The 22,355-nt window shown below is 41.4% G+C and overlaps 1 protein-coding gene across 1 annotated transcript; it reads right to left on the bottom strand.

The window, feature by feature from the left end:
* Positions 1–3,530: 3,530 nt before the first annotated feature.
* Positions 3,531–7,561, bottom strand: LOC132617265 (protein OXIDATIVE STRESS 3 LIKE 1-like). Its single transcript, XM_060332233.1, has 2 exons — positions 7,133–7,561; positions 3,531–4,256 (listed from the first exon to the last, which is right to left on the bottom strand). The coding sequence occupies exons 1-2, from the start codon at positions 7,420–7,422 to the stop codon at positions 3,791–3,793; spliced, it is 756 nt and encodes a 251-aa protein (XP_060188216.1). The 5' UTR covers positions 7,423–7,561; the 3' UTR covers positions 3,531–3,790.
* Positions 7,562–22,355: the final 14,794 nt, after the last annotated feature.

The raw sequence follows: 22,355 nt of genomic DNA, 5'->3' as shown, positions 1-22,355 counted from the left end.
ATGGGGCATACTTTTAGTTATATTTCATGGGGCACACTTTTAGTTAAGGCATAACTAAAAGTATGCCCCATAAGGCGGAACGTTTCCTTAAGGCATAATTAAAAGTTTGCCTTGAAAAGTAAAAAAAAAAAAATATATGTCTCAAAGCAAAGTCTGCCCCCTCCGCCATAACTTTAGTTTTTCCTTAAGGATTGTATGCAGGATCCGGTTTACACTCCCCCAGTCCTGCCTTGCGAAATTATTTTTTTATTTTATGCCTGAGCGGGGGTTCAAACCCAGAACCTCAGGTATACAAGCGAAGGGCAAAACTTAAAGAACACAAATATGAGGGGCAAAATTTAAAGACCACCCCAAAAGAAGGGCAATCCGTGCAAAAAAATGTTTAAGGCTTGACAATGGGCCGAGGCCGGTCGTGGGCCAAAAGCCTATTTAATTTAAATTAAAAAAAAATATTGTGAAAAAAGTAAAAACTAGGAACTATGATTGCCAAATAAGTCTTAGTAATCTGTACAATATTTTACTAATTTAGCGTTAACTCCTAATCACATTGTATAGAAGTTGCATTCATAATTGCAATTTAATTTATGTTTAAAATTTAAAAGAAAATTCTGAAAAAAGTCTTAGTATGTTACACAATACTTTAATCATTTAGTGTTAAATTTCAAATACTAAAATTCCTAATGTAACGACCCGCTTGGTCGTTATGCATGCTTTGACCATTCTATCCTTGCTAGTACTTTTTCGAGGCTAGAAATGAGCGGACCTAAATAATTTGGTTGTGTTGTATGTTGTGTTTTGTGACTTGTAAGTGACTTTGTGATGTGTTTTTAACTTGGTTTGTTTGTTGGTTTGTGTTCATAAGGCCTTAGAATGATTTTGAGAGACTAAGTATAAAAATGTTGGAATTTCCGTGCTCACTGGTTCGCAACGCCTCGTTGCAACGATGATTCTTCGTTTCAGCAAGATCGTTGCAGCGAAGACATGGCTCGCTGCAACGAAGAGTGGGAAAATCCCAGGGTTCGTTGCAACGAATGCCCCGTTCGCTGCAACGAGTCCGCTGCAGCGAGACTTTGGTCTTTGCAACGAAGCCCACTTAAGTCTAATGACGATTTTAAGTAGTTATTTCGTGCCCACACTTCTCATAATCCCCAAAATAGTTCCCAAGAGCATAGAGGCAGGTTTTTATGGTTAGGGCACTATTCTCCATCAAATGTAAGCCTTAATCACTAACTTTCTTCGCTTAATGTTCATATTAGATTCTTGTCTCAATCAAAAGACCCTTAACGGGAATTGAAGGGTAGAACACAAACACCAAGAAAATCCTGGAATACTAATGGGTTATTGTTTATTGTTGTTTAATGTTGTTTAATCATCTAAGAGTAGAGATTATCACTTCCTAGAATGAGAACTGGATATTCAATGATGGAAATTGCTTGTTGAGACCTAGGGTTCCAATAAAAATGAGAACTTTGGCTAAATTCAGATTCGTAGGGTTGAATTGATTATAGAACCTATAAAAGGAGTTAATACGATTGTTGAGACTAGAATTAGGATGAATGTGTTCCTAAGGAAAGTGAACCATTGATTAAGGTAGAAGTGGAGGGGTTATCTTCCCTAAATTGTTATTATTGAGTTAATACTCCATTACTTAATTAGCATCATGATTTCTAGACTTTGAACATTCTAAGTTATTGCAAAAGGAAAAGGTTGTTGCGAAGTGATTCCATTACTCAAATCTGCTTTGAGGTACGTTACGGTTTACTTGAATTAGACTTTGATCAGTTGATTGTATATGTCATAGAATTTATAGGAGAAAGCATGTCTAGGTCTTCAGACGTGGAGTTTGGGTGATCGTTGTTAGTTATATGATTAAATTTTGTAAAGTGATTCTTTCATTGTTGAGGTTGTTAAACCTGCAAATTCTTGAGACCATTGAAAGGGAGGTGTTCATATATACCCTTCAGAGACGAATTGAGATAGCTACATATTATATTATCAGTGAACAGATTATTTGTGAGTCTTATTGTGACTTGTGTTATTTGATTATGCTTCATTGGTGTTGACTTGATACGTATTCTTGAGCTATTCGTGTGATGTGATTATGAGGCATTTATTGATGATGATTGGGACGGGACATATACATCTCTTAAGGCACATTTGACAGGGGGTGATGATGTAGCCTAATTATGAGCTCGTGGTCTGAGGTTCCTTCCAGAACGAGTAGTACATGAACACCATGGGTCCAGGTCATGGCTATTTGGGGAAAATATTACCATTTAGCATATGTGTACAGAGGTGGAGATTTTATCATTTATTGCATTACATTTGGTCTGTCTAGTGGTGTTCTTTGTTGATGATTGGTGACTGATTTCTGAGTGAGGACTGTTCGAGGATACTTGTTGTGGTTCCATGTTTGTTGCGCCCGTCTACCTATTCCATTTATTTTATATATGTATGCACGATACTAATTTTATTCGGCCTATGATACTATCAGTACGTGTTGTTTGTAGTGATCTACACTTGCTGCACTTTTTTTTAGTGCAGATTTTGAGCGAGAGACGTCTTCCAGACCTCGCATATAGTTCAGGTTATTCGTTACCAAAATCAGAAGGTGAGCTCCTATCGGTGCCATGCCGCCTGAAGATCTTTCTTATTTCAGATGTCTATTTTCATCCCAGACATTATGTTCATTTTAGATAGTTATCTCTTCTCTTTAGACATTGTTAGTTAGAGTCCTTATGCGATGACTTTCAGAGTTTGGGGATGTAATAGCTAGATTTCCGCACTTGTTATTTATTTATATTATTGTTAGATTTTATCATTTGTTCATGAGTGATGTTTTATTATTGATTTAAGTAATTGAAATTGGCTTGATAATGGGTTAAGGGATCAATTCGTCCATTATAGGACTAGTGTGGGTGCAACTCACATTTGTTTGGGACGTGACACATAATCACCAAGTATAAAAATTGCATCCGTCATGAAAATGTCAAACACTTGTGCTACTCGAAACAGGTTGAATTTAAATATTATTAGTTTTTGAAACGTAATTATTCGATAATGTTTAAATAATCACCAAGTATAAAAATTGCATCCGTCATGAAAATGTCAAACACTTGTGCTACTCGAAACAGGTTGAATTTAAATATTATTAGTTTTTGAAACGTAATTATTCGATAATGTTTAACTAATTAAATTTGCATATGAACGTAAAGGAAGATGAAGATGTTAATTAAGACAACTATATCACAAACAGATTCATTGACGATGTATTGGTGTTGAATATGCTTTGACGATGTATTGGTGTTGAATATGCTATAAGTTGTTATAAAATTATGTACTTCCATTTAATCATATTTAATCATACGTCAGAAATGTTAAAAATTTGGATTTAGATTGAAAAGAAATTTTCTTCTAAAAAATTTGAAAAAAGTGAAGGGCTAGCCTGCGACCAAAGAGATTTGGGGTGTCGGGATGTAAATTGAGAAATACACCAAAAAGAAAATCTACAGATTAAGCAGACACCAAACTGAAATATAAAATCTCTAAATTAGGCAAACACATTGAAATATACAAGAAGGTACACAGGAAAACCAAAGGTTAAAAGTACGCAGAAACAATTACATTCTTAAATGACTCCAATATTTGATATGCCTTGAGGAATAATTACAGAGGCAGGGCGAAAAACTGAAGCCTATAACTGCTAAAATAAGCCAACCTCCATTGAAACCTCTCTGAAGTTAGGTTCATAGGGTGACGTGAAATTAAGTTATCGTCAAGATATCTCTCTCTATTCCTTTATGCCCATTAGGCTGGGAGTTGCAGCAGCAGCCCCCTGCAGATCCGATAAAGAGAGAGACCTCCATGCACTCAACTTCTGTTCAGGAGGTGACGATGAGGACTCATTGCTATATCTTCTTGATTGCGGAGGCAGAGGAGGAAGAGAGAAACGAGGTGACGATGTATTTGAGTTCAAAGACTCGGAACTGTTATTGCTCTCAGAGCAACTTGAGGTTGAACCAAGAGCTAATGAGCTTCTAGAGTTTATTGGTCTCTTATATAACCCACCACTATTATTCCTTGGGAAATGATTCCGGTTCTTGTCAAAGAAATTGCTATGAGCAAGCAGGTTCTTGCGTTTCCTAGTGTATGCATTCTCCGGCTTGACCATATCTTTAAGAGAGGGACTCGATGCCGCATCTGCTAGACTAGTATAAGATTTCGATTTACCAGCATAAAAATTTGATATGCCCCTCCTGAAACGTAGCAGACGAGCACAATTAGAACATTGAAAAGAACAAGACTAATAGATTGCTCATAAAACATCTATAAGCAGTTAAAATCTTTTTAAATGACTCCTGCACCTTCTTTTCATCCTCCAGAAGATCCAAGTTCTTAGAGACTTGATTAAAACTAAAATACAAACAAAAGAAAACAAAGTTCTGCACTTCTGCTACTATCCAAGAATTCCATTCAGTCCAGGTAAGATACTTTTTCAACTTCAGCAATAATGGGTGAACCAGTACACGCTTTTATTTACTACGTATCTTCTCTTTCTTTTAAATGCTAACACCACCCATTGGGTGGCTTTTAAACTGAAAATATTCATTTGTTTTTTTTTTTTTTTCCATTGCTAATACACCCACGTTGGTTGAGCTTTCAAGATACCACATTGGTGGTCCCTTTTTTGGGGAAAAAAAAAGGGATTAAATAAACATGGTCATTATTAAATAAGCTGAAGTGATATTCCAAAGCTACAATAAGCATCAGAGTTGAATATCTTTTGGTATAGTGGTCCCCCAACCTCTATCCTAACAAGGCATTTTATCCATACTACGAGCACACATGCACCCATGATGGAACCGTGATTCAGAACAAATTAAAATTCAGAAAATTCCACTCATAAGCCTTAAAACCCCAATGAAAAAAATTCTGACACCTCATCCTATCCACCTGTTTGAAAGGAGTAATGAGACCACATATTAGCCCCAACTGTCAATTTTACTACAAGAACTATGGACAACAGATGAAACATCAATCACATTCATAACAACCACTCCACTAAGATTGCAAACTAGCTCCAAATTACTTTCCAGGTACAGGGTCTATACCAGGCCACACGAGATAAAGCTAACTAATTGGGAGAACAAATAATCAAGTAAGCTTTCGCATTTTTTTTTTCACTGCCCAAATTAAACAAATAGGCACAAATGAACAAGTCCCACTCCAACGTACCAGATCCATTACCTAAAAAATGAAGCTTAGTTATATAGCTCACCTCTCAAGACTAAGACAAGCCCTGGTAAACATGTAAGCACTCCTTAATTCTTTATACAAAACCATCACAAAGCATGCAAAAAAGCCACACAGAGATACACACAATACTAGTAGTTACCTATAAAGTTTTTATGGACTGCTTGGTTTGTGATCCAGTTAGTCAAGAATTATAATGTATAGATTGTTTCGCGATGAATAATAATAAAGGGATTGTTGTGTGGTGATAATAATGCTTGGATTGCTATATAATAATATACGGATTAAAATGATGAATTCCATACTTTAAGGTCATTTTTTCTTTAGCAACTCTTATTGCTAAAACATCTATTCTTCTTCCACATTAAATTGTTCCAGTATATGGTATACCAGTGTAAGTAGTGTAAGTAGTACTGTAGTACAGCAATTGATTTCTGATAGTATTAAACCCTGCAAACTGAAGCACAGTTTAATACCGAAACCAAATGTTGCATAAGCTACACGTTTTATACCGAAACTAAACATTGTGTAAGTAATACAAAATTTTATACTGAAATTAACCTTACTTATCCTCAATCCAATAATTCCTAAATATTTATGGTCCATTTCCCTCGCAATCATAAATATTTACCACGATGCACCCTAAACCACAATTAATTGTTACTACGACAAATCAGTCAACAAATACACACAAAACATTAACCACGCAAAATTGTAGAGTCAGAGCCCTAATCTCCATACTAAGGAACTAAAGTCAGCATCTTAATTTCAAAATATACGAGTAAATCAAATACTCCCTCTGTTTCAATTAATTTGTCTTACTTTCCTTTTTAGTCCGTTTCAAAAAGAATGTCTCTTTCCTTTTTTGGCAGCTCTTTAATTCCAACTTTCCACATGATATGTTTAAAACCACCATATTAAAGGGCATTTTGGTACTTTCTACATGTCTTAATTTAAAATGACAAGATTCAAAAGTCTTCTTTATTTTCTTAAACTTCTTGTCAAGTCAAAACCAGACAAAGAAATTGAAAAGGAGGAAGTACAAGATACGCCCTAAAGCACTACTACAAATAAGTTACTGCCTCCATCCCAATCCCAATTTATGTGACACTATTTCCTCTTCCAATCCCAATTTATGTGACGTTATTTCCTCTTTAGTGAGTGCTAAAACGAAAGACACATTTCTATATCTAGTAACAAATTAACTTGAAACTTTTCAGTTTACCCATAATGAAATGATTTATAGCCACACATTTCTCCATTGCTTATTTTAGACCATAAGTTCCAAAAGTCTTCCTTAATCTTCATGTCCAAGTCAAATATAACATAAATATATAGAGGGAGTAATAAATATACACAAAACATTAACCATGCAAAATTGTAGTCTCAGAGCCCAAATCTCCATGTAAGGAACTACATTCAGCATCTTAATTTCAAAATATACGAGTAAATTAAATAAATTAACCTAAAACCAATAGAGAAATTAAATGGAAGTAAAGACACATACTTTATTGGCAAAACATCCTCCAAAGATATTTGACGGTAATATAGTTGTAAAAGTAGCTCAAATACAACATACTTCTTACATAAAAGGACTAAAAGAACACACTTGGATTAATTGAAGGTCAAATGTGCTTTGTCAGGTCAAAATCAGAGTATACCTATAACAAAAATGCTATATTGTTACTCCATATTTGACGGCAATATAATTTTAAAAGTAGTTCAAATACACCATACTTCTTACATAAAAGGACTAAAAACACACATTTCTAATTGATTGAAGGTTAAATGTGCTTCGTCAGATATCACAAGGATCAAAATCAGAATATAGCAATAATTTAGCGACCAAAAATGCTAGTATTGTAGTAAAGATACATACTTTATTGGCAAAACCTCCTCCAATGATTCCAAACTATCCAAAGCACCACCTTTGAAAGGACTCTCAACCTCCTCGCCGTCGCCGTCCGATGAAGATCTTGCCGGCGCCGGCGAGTCGTCACTGTTCCGACCAATAGAAGAAGATGACGAGGAAGATGTCCCATCATCCTCGATGCCTAGATCCGGCGACTTATACATCGCCGGAATAAACGCCGACATTCCGTGAATGAATCCTGGCCGTTCGATCTGACGATCAGTTGTTGTGTTGTTCCTCTGCAACGCAATCGACATACTTTCAATGCATATACGGAGAAACCTAGACGACAGTTATATGTGTAGCCTTTATGTACAGAGGAAGAGAGAGAAAGAAGACTGAGTTTAGAGAGAGAGAGATTGAGAAAAGGAATATACCAAGGTAGATGAGAGCCTTATCTTTATCCACAGACTATTATAAGATACTATTATCTTTTTTATTCTCTAAATTTGAGAAAATGAAAATAATGCTCTCTTATGTTTGTTAGTAGGTTCAAAATAGTCCCTTACGTATTACCTGAGTAGTTTTAGTCCTTCAATTTTGCCAAAGCGTGAGCACATTTGGTATTTCGGTATATATTTTACCAAACTATGAATTAAATTTAACTAGATGCACCAGAAATTTCCATCAAAATCGCACAAACCGCAGCATAAAGAATTATACTAAATAAAAAAAATAGATTAAAAAATATTGAAAATTACATCTCAAAAAGCCGCACCAACCTCTTTGAATATACTAAAAATAACATAAATTGCAAATCGTATAATTTCATATGTGAGTTCCCATTAATTTTTTTCTATTTTCAAATTTCGGGTTAAATTTAACATTCAAAGTTTGGTAAATATAGCAAAACTTGATGAGTAAAACTGCCTAGGTGATACTTAAGGGATTATTTTCAATTATGACCAAATAAGGGACTATTTTGGTAACTTTATCCTGTAAAATTCAATGATTTGCTATCGTGCATTCGGTTATAATGAAACTGACTGCTCATCGGTTTAGGTTCAATCTAAACCGTTGGTTTTTTCAGATCTTGATAATGATTCTAAGAGGTGGCAATATGATAGGAAAGATATTAGATTATTTAGCCAACCACTACAATTTCCAAGTCGGAATTTAAATAAAAAATAAGAAAAAAAGTTGGAATATTATTTTCTTTCTTTTTAGATTCGAAATGGTGATACTTAATAGTGATCTCTCTTTAATTGGTCCACTTTTTTTTAAGTCGGTCGAAATTGACTATCTTATCTAGAAGACAGCTTAGATCTGATGTTGTGTTTGTTTAAAGGATTTTAAAAAAAAAATAGTTTCGCATAATAAATTTGGTCGTATATAAAAAATAATGAACAAATGACTAATACAATATTTGATTTACGATACTAAATATTTAATAAATTATGTAAAGATTTGTATATTGTTTAATGACATTTCATTTTTGATAAGTTATTTAATGACATTTCTGTTTACCCCGGATTCAGATAATCAATTAAATTTGTAAGTGCGTATAGGATATGTGCTTGGATCTTGATGTGTGTTTGATAGAGAAAATATATATTTGAGAGCTCTTTAGTGAAACGGCTATTGATGATAATTTGCTATGAATGTAAACGTTTATGAACAATGTGAAACACTAGATGGAAGAAACACAATAATAATAGCGACAGGCGGCCTTGGCCGAATCAAATATTGAGAGAGAGATTGTATATATGAATTCTTCTACTATAAATGTTCTTGGGAAGTAAAAGGAGCCAACCCCCTCAAAGGGGGAGGATATGCCCTATTTATAGTGTCACCTCCATGGGTCTCATACAATGGGAAATAATAAAATAATAATAACAAGGACAGCTTTGCACGGATTTGGTGGGATTAGACTGACGGCGTCGTCTGACACACGCATGGTAGGTAGTTGACTATGGCAGGACGCTACTGGCGCGTGACCCGCATGCAACGGCCACACGGACCAACGGCTACTCGGACAAACGGCCATGAATGCTCGGGTCATCGGGCTTGGATGCTCAGGTCACCGGGCTTGGATGCTCGGGTCACCGGGCTTGGATGCTTGGGTCACCGGGCTTGGCCATTTCGACAACGTCGAAGGCAGACCTGTCGGTGCCCTTGCCCGGCACCGGCCCAAGCATTACCCCGGTCAAGGGCGAATAGTATCCCACACATTCTCATTCCTTCCTCTGGTTCCCCGTTCCACCAGTTCGCCTCATATCCGGTTTCTACCGTATACCGATAGCCCCCACACTTCCCGGATCTCCGATCTGTCGGAGTAACGGGGAGTGGTTAAACTCCCAAACCGGTGGTTCTGGCAGCCCGGCGTTATCTTCGTATTTTGGCGGGAACAGTTGCGTAACGCATCCCCTTTTATCGGCCACGTGTCTCACCCCTGGTGGTCCACTTCTGTCAACCGCCTTTTTCACGTCGTTTCGAGTCGCTTCGTATTAATGATGGGGATACGTGGCGCAGTCTGATTGGTCGTCCTCGGTAACCGTTCCTCTCCCATGCCTATATAAGGCCCTTTACCCCTTCATTTTACCATTTTCACGCTCTGCATCCCCTCCAACTCCACTTCATTTCTGCGTTTTTTCCACTTGCACCACACACAATCAACTCCATATTTGGTCTCCCTATTGATTCATTGCTTCATATTGTGTGCGAAAGAACCAACTTTGACACCACTGCTGTCGAATATTCTTTGCTCGAGCGTCGTCGTTTTACACTTTGCCTCTTCTCGAACCATCAGTTCCTTTGTTCTTCTTAAATTCCTCTCTTCGACCTTCTTTCTTTCATATTCCCAAGATGTCCGAATCCACTTCCCATGATTCTCCACTGGTAGCGTCCCCGGGAACCGAGCCTGCGTCCCCGGGAGCCGAGCCTGCGTCCCCGGCTAAATTCCAGCCCACGGCTTCGGATATCATACCGGCTAAATTTAATTTCAACAAAGACCTTGAGGTCGAAAAGCCTTCCTCCGTTTCAGACAGGGGGTTCGATGTGAGGCGGTATCCCTCGTCTATCACCGAGGAAAAGTTCGACATAGTCCAGGCCGATTACGGGTGGGACACCCGTCCGGTTCGAATTTTCGCCCGCAGACCAGATGAATCCGTTACTGACCATTGTGAAGGGTTTCTGTATGTTTACACGTACCCCTTCACCCTCAAACTCGACCCTCCGGTGGATCCGGTCATTCTCGACATGTGCCGTACTTACGGCGTCACGCTGGCTCAGATCGGCCCAAATGTTTGGAGGGTCGTAGCGTGTCTCCGGTTGTTGGCCAACAACGCCGGGAAGGAGTTCACACTGGGCCATCTGATACGCCTATACTCCCCGAGGCTGTTCCGGGGCGGCGTAATGAAACTGGCCAAGCGCAGCCAGAATCCATTCTTCTCGAAAATGGATGAAGACAGAGACCGGGGAAGGTTGGAGAGATACGTCCGGGTGAAGACCGAGGACATAATTCCAGCCGAGCACATGCCTTTCCCGGAGAAGTGAAATAACAAGCGTAAGTCCGAAGCCTCGAACAATTGCCTTAGTATTGCTTCGTCAAATTTTAATTCTGTTTCCTCACTGTTTCTTTCTTACATTTGCCAGCCAATGGGTATGTTCCTCCGGTCATCCGGAATTTGAATGACTGGGTCACTATGCTCCTCGAGAAAGCAAGGGGTGTTGCTCGTCCTTCGAGGGAAGAGACAGAGCCCGACATCATCGTTCGGAGAGTCGGCTCCGTTCCCTCCGTGGCTCCAATACCGGAGGAGGCGGTCTCCGTTCCGCCCCTTCCTTCCATCGGCGAAGGTCTCTTGGTTCCCGCTCCACATTCAGGTGCGGAAGAAATACTTTCACCAGCTCCTCTTTGGTCGATTGACTTTGTCGACATTTCAAGTGAAACTTCTTCGGAAGACACTCCCCTGCAAAGGAAAAGGTCCGGGGAAGCGACTGCTGTTGAAGCCGATAAAAGGACCGCCCCCGTACCGGAGAGCGGAGCCCCCACAGGCACCCGTCCGTCTCCCGAGCATGAGCCTGTTGCAACTGCGGAGCCCACGACCTTTGCCGAAAATATTGAGGCTACTCCAAGTTCATCTACCCCGGCTCTGCGGGTGGACGATTTTGACGACATGTTCTCGAGCACCCCCCCTGCTACCGGCGAAGCAGCGGGCTTTGGTCATCTCCCTATTCCTCGGGCCACGAGGCCGGCCAGCCGGATCCCCGAATCAGGGGCCAGGGAAAGCTTGGTAAATATCTTCCCGGCCTCGAGCGTGGAGCCAAGGAGAACCAGATCGGTCGTAGTCACCGTACCCGAGGACTACAGCTTTCTATCGCGTCCGGTGGGCGTAGCGAGCTATTTGCGGCCCCTTATCTCTGACTCGGACAAGCGCAAAATGACCGGGCTCACTTGGCAGTGCCTCATTAACGAGGGTATGCATGCAAGCAACCGGGTAAGCTCTTCTGTCATCTTTGTACGGTTTATCTGTGGATTTTATCCTTACTTCGCCTAAGCCTTCTGACTTGTTTCACCTGTAGAGTGTGGTGCTGGTTAATGAAGCTTTCATCCGTGCCCAACATGAGATAGATGATCTCCGAGGCCAACTGGATGCCCAAGGTCGTGAAACGGAGAAATACCGGCATCTTCTTCAGGAGAAGGAGGAAAAGTTGAACCGGGCGGCTGTGCTGGCCAACCTCCGTCCTGAGCTCGATGCGGCTAAGGACGAGAACCGTCGCTTGAAGAGTGAACTGGCCGCTATGACCGATTATAATCGGAGCCTTGAGGCTGAAAAGATCGGCCTTAGCCGGGATAAAGCCCAGTTTTCCTCGAGGCTAGATGAGCTCGAGACCACGGTTTCCTGACTCTTGGGGGAGCTGGACTCAGTGAAGGCTGATGCAACGGGCCTGGCCGAGAGGAACCGGCAGCTCGAGTCCGAGGCCGCTTTGTCCAACGAGCGTAGGAGGGTGTTCGAAGAGAAAGCCGAGGAGCGATCTCGGATATGCCAAGGCTTAAGAACCGAGCTCGAGGAGGCGGTTATCGCCAACGACACCCTTAAGGCCGAGCTGGAGGCAGCCACTGGTAGGATAAGTGTCCTTGAGGAGGACCGGGCCGATCTGGAAGCGAAACTGGCCAAGGCTGAGGCCGACTTGGAGGAAACATGGAGAAGTATTGAGGCGGTCGAGGCTCACACTGCTATTGTTGCCGAGTATGAGAAGTGGAAGTCTCGGCGGATCACCCTCGAGCAAGCCGAGCATGGTCTCTTTGATCTTCCGGCCCTGATACTCGAGGCCAAGAGGATGGAGGAAGAAGCCAATCGTGCCCTCGGGTCCGAGTCAGACGACTCCGAGCGAACCGAGTCCGAGCACTCATCCACCTCTAGCCATGCCGGATAGCATAAGGCTTGTGCCTTGCTTTCTGTTTTTTGTTTTTTGCCTTTGTAGGACTTTGTTTTTTCTTTTGATGTAAGAGACATCCGTTGTATAAATGAAAAGTGCATCTTTCTTACTTCTTTGTTTGAATGTTTGTTTACTGCTTTTGCTATAGTTGTTGGTCCGTTCTAGGACAAGTCGACTCGTAGTCGTTAATTCATCATGCCCGTAGGTCTTATCCGATATTTTAGGGCCGGTGGCTTATCAAATTTTGGCTTGGATAATTGTGATCTCGTTGCCTTTATCGAATTTCGACCAAGGTACCCGGCGTAGGGTATGCGAATGAGGCAGTATCGAGATACGATGGTTATCAACTGGGTATATTTAACAGAAAGCTGTTATCCCAACTTTTGATAACTTTGTGTTTGCAAAATGTTTGTACATACGAGAATTTTAACTCTTTCTTCCTTAGCCGTAGTAAATGAAAAATGGGACACGATTCATTATGATCGTTTGGTCCTTACGTCGGAGGCTATGGCCGGTGGCCGGGCCTTAGTTTTGCCGTAGCAAATGTTGAATGGGACACGATTCATTATGATCGTTTAGTCCTTACATTGGAGGCTATGGCCGGTGGCCGGGCCTTAGTTTTGCCGTGGCAAATGTTGAGCTTCTCCGTCTGTTTCAATCGGTGTCATCTTCGGTGTGGCATAGTACTCCCCTAGCACTTATCCGATCTCCGAGGTCGGGTGAGTGCTATTACGACACCAATCGGAGGATGCGACACCGGATATCCGGGTACTTGCCCTTCATATCCGTTGAGTAACACGCTGTACTCGTTGCCTCATTAAAAACCTTGTCGGAAAACCCATTTTGGGACAAAACCGTACTAAGGAAAAGAGTGCAACACGTGTTTTCAGGTCTAGATTCTAATTTTGTCCCGCTCTTGCCTTCCTGCAAAAGAGAAAAGTTAATAAGAGAATACGGGGAGACCATACCTTAGCAGTAGTATCTCTTTAGATGGGCCACGTTCCAGTTATTACGCAGACGCTGCCCGTCCATGGACTCCAATTGGTACGATCCTTTGCCCGTTATATTGGTTACCTTGTACGGACCTTCCCAGTTCGGACCCAGCTTTCCCTCGTTGGGGTTCTTGGTGTGCAAGGTAACTTTTCGCAGCACTAAATCCTCGACCTAGAAATGCCGAAAGTTGGCTCTTCGATTATAGTATCTTTCCATCCTCTGTTTTTGGGCCGCTATGCGGACCGACGTGCTTTCGCGTAGTTCATCTGTGAGGTCGAGCTTCACGGCCATGGCCTCCTCGTTTGACTCCTCGGTGGTATACCTGAAACGAAGGGTCGGCTCGCCGATTTCTACGGGGATAAGGGCTTCGGCTCCGTAAACCAATGAGAACGGGGTTTTCCCCGTGCTCGATTTGGACGTGGTCCTGTAAGCCCACAACACCTCCGGTAATATCTCCCTCCAATGGTGTTTCGATGCTTCAAGTCTCTTCCTCAGATTTTGGATTATCGTTTTGTTCATGGATTCTGCCTGTCCGTTTGCACATGGGTGATACGGGGTTGACATGATTTTCTTGATCTTCAATCCTTCGAGGAAATCGTTGACCTTGCTGCCCACGAACTGAGGACCATTATCACAAGTTATCTCGGAGGGGATGCCGAAGCGGCAGATGATGTGATCCCATATGAAGTCGATGACTTCCTTTTCTCGTATCTTTTCGAAGGCCTGTGCTTCAACCCACTTAGAAAAATAGTCAGTCATAAACAAAATGAAACGGGCCTTACCTGGTGCCCAAGGCAACGGGCCCACAATATCCATTCCCCACTTCATGAAAGGCCAAGGCGAGATCACCGAATGTAGCAACTCCCCAGGCTGATGAATCATCAGAGCATGCTTCTGACACCCGTCACATTTTTGGACGAAACTTTTTGCGTCCTCGTCTATCCGGTTCCAGTAATAACCGACCCTGATAATTTTTCGAACCAGGGCTTCTGCACCAGAGTGATTGCCGCAGGTTCCCTCGTGTACCTCTCTCATTACGTATTCCGTTTCACCGGAGCCCAAGCACTTAGCCAGGGGACCGAGGAAAGAGCGTCGATACAGTTGGCCGTCCACCAAGCAAAAACGGGCAGCCTTGGTTCGTAGTGATCGTGACTCCTTTGGGTCATTTGGGAGTTTACCGTCACGCAAGTAGTCTATGTACTTATTGCGCCAATCCCAGGTTAAGCCCATTGTGTTTATTTCGGCGTGCCCGGTTTCTATGGCCGTGTTTGATAAGTGCACCGTTGCCCCGAGGTTGATTTCCTCCCCCTCGACCCAGGATCCCAGATTTGCTAATGCGTCAGCTTCGCTGTTCTGCTCCCTCGGTATGTGTTGTATGGTCCATTCCTTAAATTGATGAAGTACCACTTGGGTTTTTTCGAGGTACCTCTGCATCCGCTCGTCCTTTACCTCGAACATGCCATTCACCTGGTTCGCGACCAAAAGCGAGTCGCACTTTGCCTCGATTATTTCGGCTCCCATGCTTCGAGCCAATTCCAAACCTGCAATCATAGCCTCATACTCGGCTTCATTGTTAGTCAGTCTAGCAGTTCTAACGGACTGTCAAATGACATCCCCGGCCGGGGTCCTAAGGACAATCCCTAGTCCGGAACCTCTAAGGTTCGAGGCCCCGTTCGTGTGTAGAGACCAAATACCCGTGGTCTTTCCCGAGGTCAGCAAAAATTCCTTTTCGACCTCGGGGACCATGGTCGGGGTAAAGTCTGCCACAAAATCGGCCAAGATTTAGGATTTGATGGCCGTTCGAGGTTTATACTCGATATCGTAACCGCTAATTTCTACAGCCCATTTTGTTAATCTACCTGACTACTCAGGTTTATGCATGATGTTTTTCAAAGGGTATGTGGTTACTACACGTATGGGATGGCATTGAAAATAAGGTTTGAGCTTTCTGGAAGCGCTTACCAGTGCTAATGCCAACTTTTCCAAATGGGGATAGTGGGTCTCTGCATCCCCCAAAGTTCTACTTACATAATAGATAGGGAATTGCGTACCTGATTCTTCTCGGACCAAAACTCCGCTTACCGCCATTTCGGAGACTGCTAGGTAGAGGAAAAGTGGCTCACCGGTCCTCGGTGTGCGCAGCAACGGGGGGCTAGACAAATATCTCTTCAACTCCCTTAGGGCTTCTTGGCACTCCGGTGTCCAAACGAAGTCGTTCTTCTTTCTGAGCAAAGAGAAGAACCGGTGACTCTTGTCCGAGGATCTCGATATGAACCGACTCAGCGCCGCTATCCTCCCGGTGAGCTTCTGTACCCCTTTTATGTTTTTCACGACCTCGATATCTTCGATGGCCTTGATCTTGTCCGGGTTGATCTCAATTCCCCGGTTTGACACCATGAAACCCAGAAATTCTCCGGACCTTACCCCGAAAGCACATTTCTCCGGGTTGAGCTTCGTGTTGTATCTGCGGAGCACATCGAAGGTTTCCTGCAAATGCTTTAAATGGTCCTCTGTTTCCAGGGACTTAACAACCATATCGTCAACATAAACTTCCATAGTTTTCCCTATTTGTTCTTTGAACATTCCATTAACTAGGCGTTGGTAGGTTGCTCCGGCATTTTTTAATCCGAAAGGCATGACGTTATAGCAGTAAGTCCCATAGCGGGTGATGAAGGACGTTTTCTCTTGATCCTCCGGGTGCATCCGGATTTGGTTATACCCGGAGTAAGCATCGAGAAAACTTAACATTTCATGTCCGGCCGTCGCATCGATCATCCTGTCGATGTGGGGCAATGGAAATGAATCCTTCGGGCATGCCTTGTTTAAATCCTTATAATCGACACACATTCGAAATTTATTACCTTTTTTGGGCACCACCACCACGTTAGCAAGCCAATCCGGGTATTTCACCTCCCGGATGGAACCTATATTTAAAAGCTTTGTTACCTCGTCTTTCACGAAGGCGTGTTTCGGCTCCGCCATGGGCCTTCTTTTTTGCTTTACCGGGGGAAATTTCCCGTCCAAGCTGAGTTTGTGTGACACTATTTCTGGTGATATACCTGTCATATCTATATGCGACCATGCAAAGCAATCGACGTTAGCTCGAAGAAACTCAATTAATTTACGCCTGAGCTCCGGGGTGAGCCCCGTGCCCAGGTATACCTTTCTGTCTATTAAGAATTCGAACAAGATGATCTGCTCCAGCTCCTCTACGGTTGATCTGGTCGCATCCGAGTCATCCGGCATGACAAAGGATCTGGGTATCCCAAAGTCATCTTCTTCACGCATCGGATCTGGCCCGGTACACTTTGGTTGCTATTGGGGGACCTCCCCTCCAGTTACACCCTTCTTTTCCTGAGCCGGCTCCTTGGGCCGGGGCGCCGCCTCCTCTACTGCGAACATTTCCTTTGCTGCGGGCTGTTCACCTCGGATGCTCTTCACCCCGTCCGGGGTGGGGAATTTCAGCAACTGATGCAGTGTTGAGGGAACTGCCCTCATGCTATGTATCCAAAGTCTGCCCAATAACGCATTATACTTCATGTCGCCTTCGATCACATAGAACACCGTTTGCTGAATGGTTCCATCCGCGTTCACGGGCAACGAGATCTCTCCCTTCGTAGTTTCGCTAGCCATATTGAACCCACTGAGTACCCGAGCCACCGATACGATCCGATCCAGCAGCCCTAGCTGTTCGACCACTCTCCATCGGATGATGTTGGCCGAGCTACCTGGGTCAACCAAAATACGTTTAACCTTAGTTTTAAAGATGAGTATAGAAATTACCAGCGCATCATTGTGCGGTTGAATGATGCCTTCCACGTCTTCGTCATCGAAGGAAATAGAGCCCCGGGTTGAATGGTCTCGGATGCATTTTTCGCGAACAATAGAAACCTTGGTCCGTTTCATTATCGGCCCCCGGGGGACGTCAATACCCCCAACTATCATGTTGATTGTATGCTGGTGCTCAACCGGTTCGACCCTTCGATGAGCTTCCCTTTCCTTGTAGTGATTTTTGGCTCGCTCGCTCAATAGATCTCGGAGATGGCCGTTTTTCAATAACCGGGCTACCTCTTCTCTCAACTGGCGGCAATCCTCAGTTTTGTGACCATGGGTTCCGTGATATTCACACACCACGTTCGGATCCCGTTGTCCCGGATCTGACCTTAGTGGTTTCGGCCATCGCACATCCGGGACGCGGCCGATGGCCGAGACAAGGCCCGAGGTATTGACGTTGAAGTTGTACTCCGAAATCTTCGGTGGACCCTTATTGCTGGCGGGACATTCGGCATCGCTCCTGAACGAGAGTCCCCGACTGTTTAACGGGCGCTCGACCCGCTTGCTGCCTCGGCTTGAGAAATGGATCGGGCTTTCCCTTGACCTTTCCGACCTGAAATTTGATCTCTCCGAGTGGGAGTATGGCCGAAACCTTTCTTTTGATGATTCGGACTTCGTTTCATAACCTTTCTTCGATTTCTCGAAACTTCTATTCACTTTTAACTTTACCGAAGAGAGCTCGAACTGATCATCCTCCACCCGAATCTTCGACTCATACCGATTGCGGACATCGGCCCATGTCACGGCCTCGTATTCCAGCAAATTTTCTTTCAATTTGGCTGAGGCAACTGAACTTAGCATGTTGAGCCCCTTTGTGAAAGCTTGCGCGGCCCATTCTTCTGGTATCGGGGGGAGTTCCATCCGTTCCCTCTGGAATCGGGTGACGAACTCCCGTAGTAGCTCATCGTCCCTTTGAGTTATTCGGAAGATATCGGCCTTATGGGCCTGCACCTTTATGGCACCGGCATGTGCCTTTACGAAGACATCGGCGAGTATTTCGAAAGAAGTGATCGAGTGCTCGGGTAGGTAGTCATACCACGTCAACGCTTCCTTCGACAGAGTTTCCCCAAATTTCTTCAGCAACACCGACTCGATCTCATCTTCCTCCATATCATTGCCCTTTATGGCACAAGTATATGAGGTCATGTGCTCGTGCGGGTCCGTGGTGCCGTCATACTTCTGTATATCGAGCATTTTGAACCTCTTCAGGATAAGTTTCGGGGCCGCACTCGGTGGAAAGGGCCTTTGGATGTATCTTTTCGAATTCGGCCCCTTCAGTAAAGGTGGAGCCCCCGGTATCTGGTCCACCCGAGAATTGTATGTCTCGACCCTCTTTTCGGTCGAATCTACCCGTTTTTCCAAAGTTTCGAGCATCTTTAGGACCTTAGTGGAGGAGCCGGCTCCGGAGCCGTCGCTCTCAACCACTCGCGCTTCATTTCTTCCGGTTTCGGCAGTGCCCTTTGCCTTTCCCGGCCCCGCTTCATCCTTTCCGCTCTGCAGCTGAGCGATTGCCATTCCTTGCTCGGCGATTGCCGCTCTCTGTTCCTGCAACATTTCAAAAATTAAACGTAAGTTAACACCATCGTTTAGTGCGTCCGGTTCTCTCCGGCTCCGATCCCGGGACAATGTGGCGGAATTGTGAGTATTTAGAGGATCAGTGGCTGGTAGGGTGGCATTCTCTTGATCCACGGTATTCTGCCGGTTGAGCCCCTCCCTTGAATCGACGGGGTTCGGGTCAGCGGGATTTGGTAATGCCCGTAGTCCGCTTCCTTCATTTTCCGCCACAATCTCGGCGTTATTGACATGACCGGATTGTTCGACGTCAGCCATTTGGTCCGTTTCCGCAGAGATGGGTAGTGATTTTTTTTTTCTTTTAGTTTTGATGAATATTGTAGAAATCAAGGCCAAAGACCACTATTATCCTCGCCCCACGGTGGGCGCCAAATTGTTTACCCCGGATTCAGATAATCAATTAGATTTGTAAGTGGGTATAGGATATGTGCTTGGATCTTGATGTGTGTTTGATAGAGAAAATATATATTTGAGAGCTCTTTAGTGAAACGACTATTGATGATAATTTTCTATGAATGTAAACGTTTATGAACAATGTGAAACACTAGATGGAAGAAACACAATAATAATAGCGACATGCGGCCTTGGCCGAATCAAATATTGAGAGAGAGATTGTATATATGAATTCTTCTACTATAAATGTTCTTGGGAAGTAAAAGGAGCCAACCCCCTCAAAGGAGGAGGATATGCCCTATTTATAGTGCCACCTCCATGGGTCTCATACAATGGGAAATAATAAAATAATAATAACAAGGACAGCTCTGCACGGATTTAGTGGGATTAGACTGACGGCGCCGTCTGACACACGCATGGTAGGTAGTTGACTATGGTAGGACGCTACTGGCGCGTGGCCCGCATGCAACGGCCACACGGACCAACGGCTACTCGGACAAACGGCCATGAATGCTCGGTTCATCGGGCTTGGATGCTCGGGTCACCGGGCTTGGATGCTCGGGTCACCGAGCTTGGCCATTTCGACAACGTCGAAGGCAGACCTGTCAGTGCCCTTGCCCGGCACCGGCCCAAGCATTACCCCGGTCAAGGGCGAATAGTATCCCACACATTCTCATTCCTTCCTCTGGTTCCCCGTTCCACCAGTTCGCCTCATATCCGGTTTCTACCGTATATAATTTCATATACTACTATTATTTACTATCTAATAATTCACACATTTTTATGCACCGTATAATAATTCCTTCATTATATGTATTGCGTAAATAATTTCTACTTAACTAGTATGTGAAACAAAGAACCATTTAGTGAGGTGGTTCTCTCTTCCCTATCAATCTATCTATCTATATAGAATAGAAGAGGATTGCTAAAAAAAAAAAAATATAGAATACAAGAGGTAAAAGTATGATAGGGTGATAAGTGTCATCACTATAAAAAATGAAATTAAAAAAAAAAATCCAATTTAAAAACTATCAAATTGTAAATAATAACTACAAAAAACGAAATTAAATAAAATTAGAAACATAAAAACTGTCAATTTAAAACTCCCTAAATGTAATCACCACAAAAAAAGACAAAAAATAAAAATAAAAACAGTTTAAAACTGCCAATGTGTAATCACCATAATAAAAAGCGACATAATTTTTATTTTTAAAATCTATCTGTATAGAATAGGAGAGACAAAAGCATGATAGGGTGCAAGTGTCATCACTACAAAAAAATGAAATTTAAAAAAACATCCCAATTTAAAAACTGTCAAATTGTAAATAACTACAAAAAACGAAATTAAATAAAATTAAAAACATAAAAACTGTCCATTTAAAACTCTCTAAATGTAATCACCACAAAAAACCACATTAAAAAAAATTAAAAACAATTTAAAACTGCCAATGTGTAATCACCATAATAAAAAGCCACATAATTTTTATTTTTACAAGGATAAATAAGAAAAAGACCAAAACCAACCCAAACTATTGCCACGTCTGTCTAACTTCCCTGGCAGTTTTTTTAAAATAGAAAATATTTCCTTTCGTATTGATCTTTTAATTGTTCTTGATTTCTTTCTTTTTGCACCCAATAAAGGATTTCTCCACATTGAAATTATGAGTGCCCGGGGACTTTCTTAATTTATTTCAAGAACTCGTGTTTTCCAACCTGGGCAAACATGCTTGAGGTATCCACTCAAGTAAAAACAGCAAGGGAAAGACGTCACACAGGTTAGATCCGAAGCTATTTATTTTGACACATAATATAACTTTACATAGAAAATTACGAATCAAATACCTCCAGACATATATTTTACATTTAAAGTGGTAAAGGAGAACGAGGAAAAAATTGAGAGACGTTTAACGTTAAATGGGAAAATATAATTGATAATTTTAAATAACAGAGATAGTGTGAGGGTATTTATACTTTTAACTTAATTTTTTAAAATAAAGTAAATAATAATAAAAAAATAAAAAAAGAAATATAATTGATAAATTTAAGCAATGAAATAATTTTGAGCAATAGAATAAAAGTATATAAGACAAGTCATACTATGTTAATAAGATCACGTAAAAGTCTTACTCCCTTCTATCAAATTAAGTGAAGACGTTTGATTAGATACGGGTTTAAGAGAAAAAGAAAATATTATCAAATAGTATGGTCTAAAATAAGTTATAAAAATTTCTATGGCTCATCTCATTAACAGTGAAATTAAAATTTTAAAATTAAATTATTAGTAAATATAGAAAGATTTATTATTTTATGAACTGATTTAGATGAAAAGAATGCCTAATACGGAAGGCGCAATTAATAAAGTAAAATAAATTGGGATGGAAGGAGTGACAAAGCTAATATAAAAATAAATTGAACAATGAAAAAATTAATTAAAATTTAATTCTTATTACACGTAATACTAAAATATCAATTATTTGGCTACATATAGAAGGATTAATACTTACTCCAATCAACAATGAAAATTATTTTTGAATTATGATGAGAAAAGTCATACAATGAATAATATCATGTAACTAAAATCTTAATAAATTAAAAAATATTTAATAATGTAATATTTCTAAACAACAGAATAAAATCTAAAAATATAAAATATATAAAAATTATTTAAAATATTAGTAAATTTTATAGCAGAATAATTAAAAAACTTCTCTTATAAGAAGAATTCAAAAGTCACTATTACGACTATTAAATACATTATTTCAATATATATATATATATATATATATATATATATATATATTAAATACTAAGTGAGTAAAACTATTGAAAATGTCACAGTTGAACAAAAGTACATAGAGGGGAATTGAGATAATCTAGGATATTTATAATTCGAAAAATAAAACAAATTAAGTAATTAATACTCAAAAAACATTATTCATAAACTTAGACAATTAAACATTTGTGAATAATAGAATAAAATTTTAAAAGTAAGAAAATATTTTAGGAGAAAGGAAAAACT

The sequence above is a fragment of the Lycium barbarum genome, chromosome 11 (assembly GCF_019175385.1).
Source record: "Lycium barbarum isolate Lr01 chromosome 11, ASM1917538v2, whole genome shotgun sequence".
NCBI classification, from domain to species: domain Eukaryota; kingdom Viridiplantae; phylum Streptophyta; class Magnoliopsida; order Solanales; family Solanaceae; genus Lycium; species Lycium barbarum.
Note: the sequence above shows the minus strand (reverse complement) of the source record. Positions and strands in the feature narration are given on the sequence as shown.

What these genes read in the sequence shown, in the direction of transcription:
- LOC132617265 (XM_060332233.1), bottom strand. Translation starts at nt 7,422, where the DNA reads ATGTCGATTGCGTTGCAGAGGAACAACACAACAACTGATCGTCAGATC. An exon ending in GAGGAGGTTTTGCCAATAAA is followed by an intron (nt 4,257 to 7,132) that starts GTATGTATCTTT and finishes GCTACGTTTCAG; the next exon opens with GAGGGGCATATCAAATTTTT.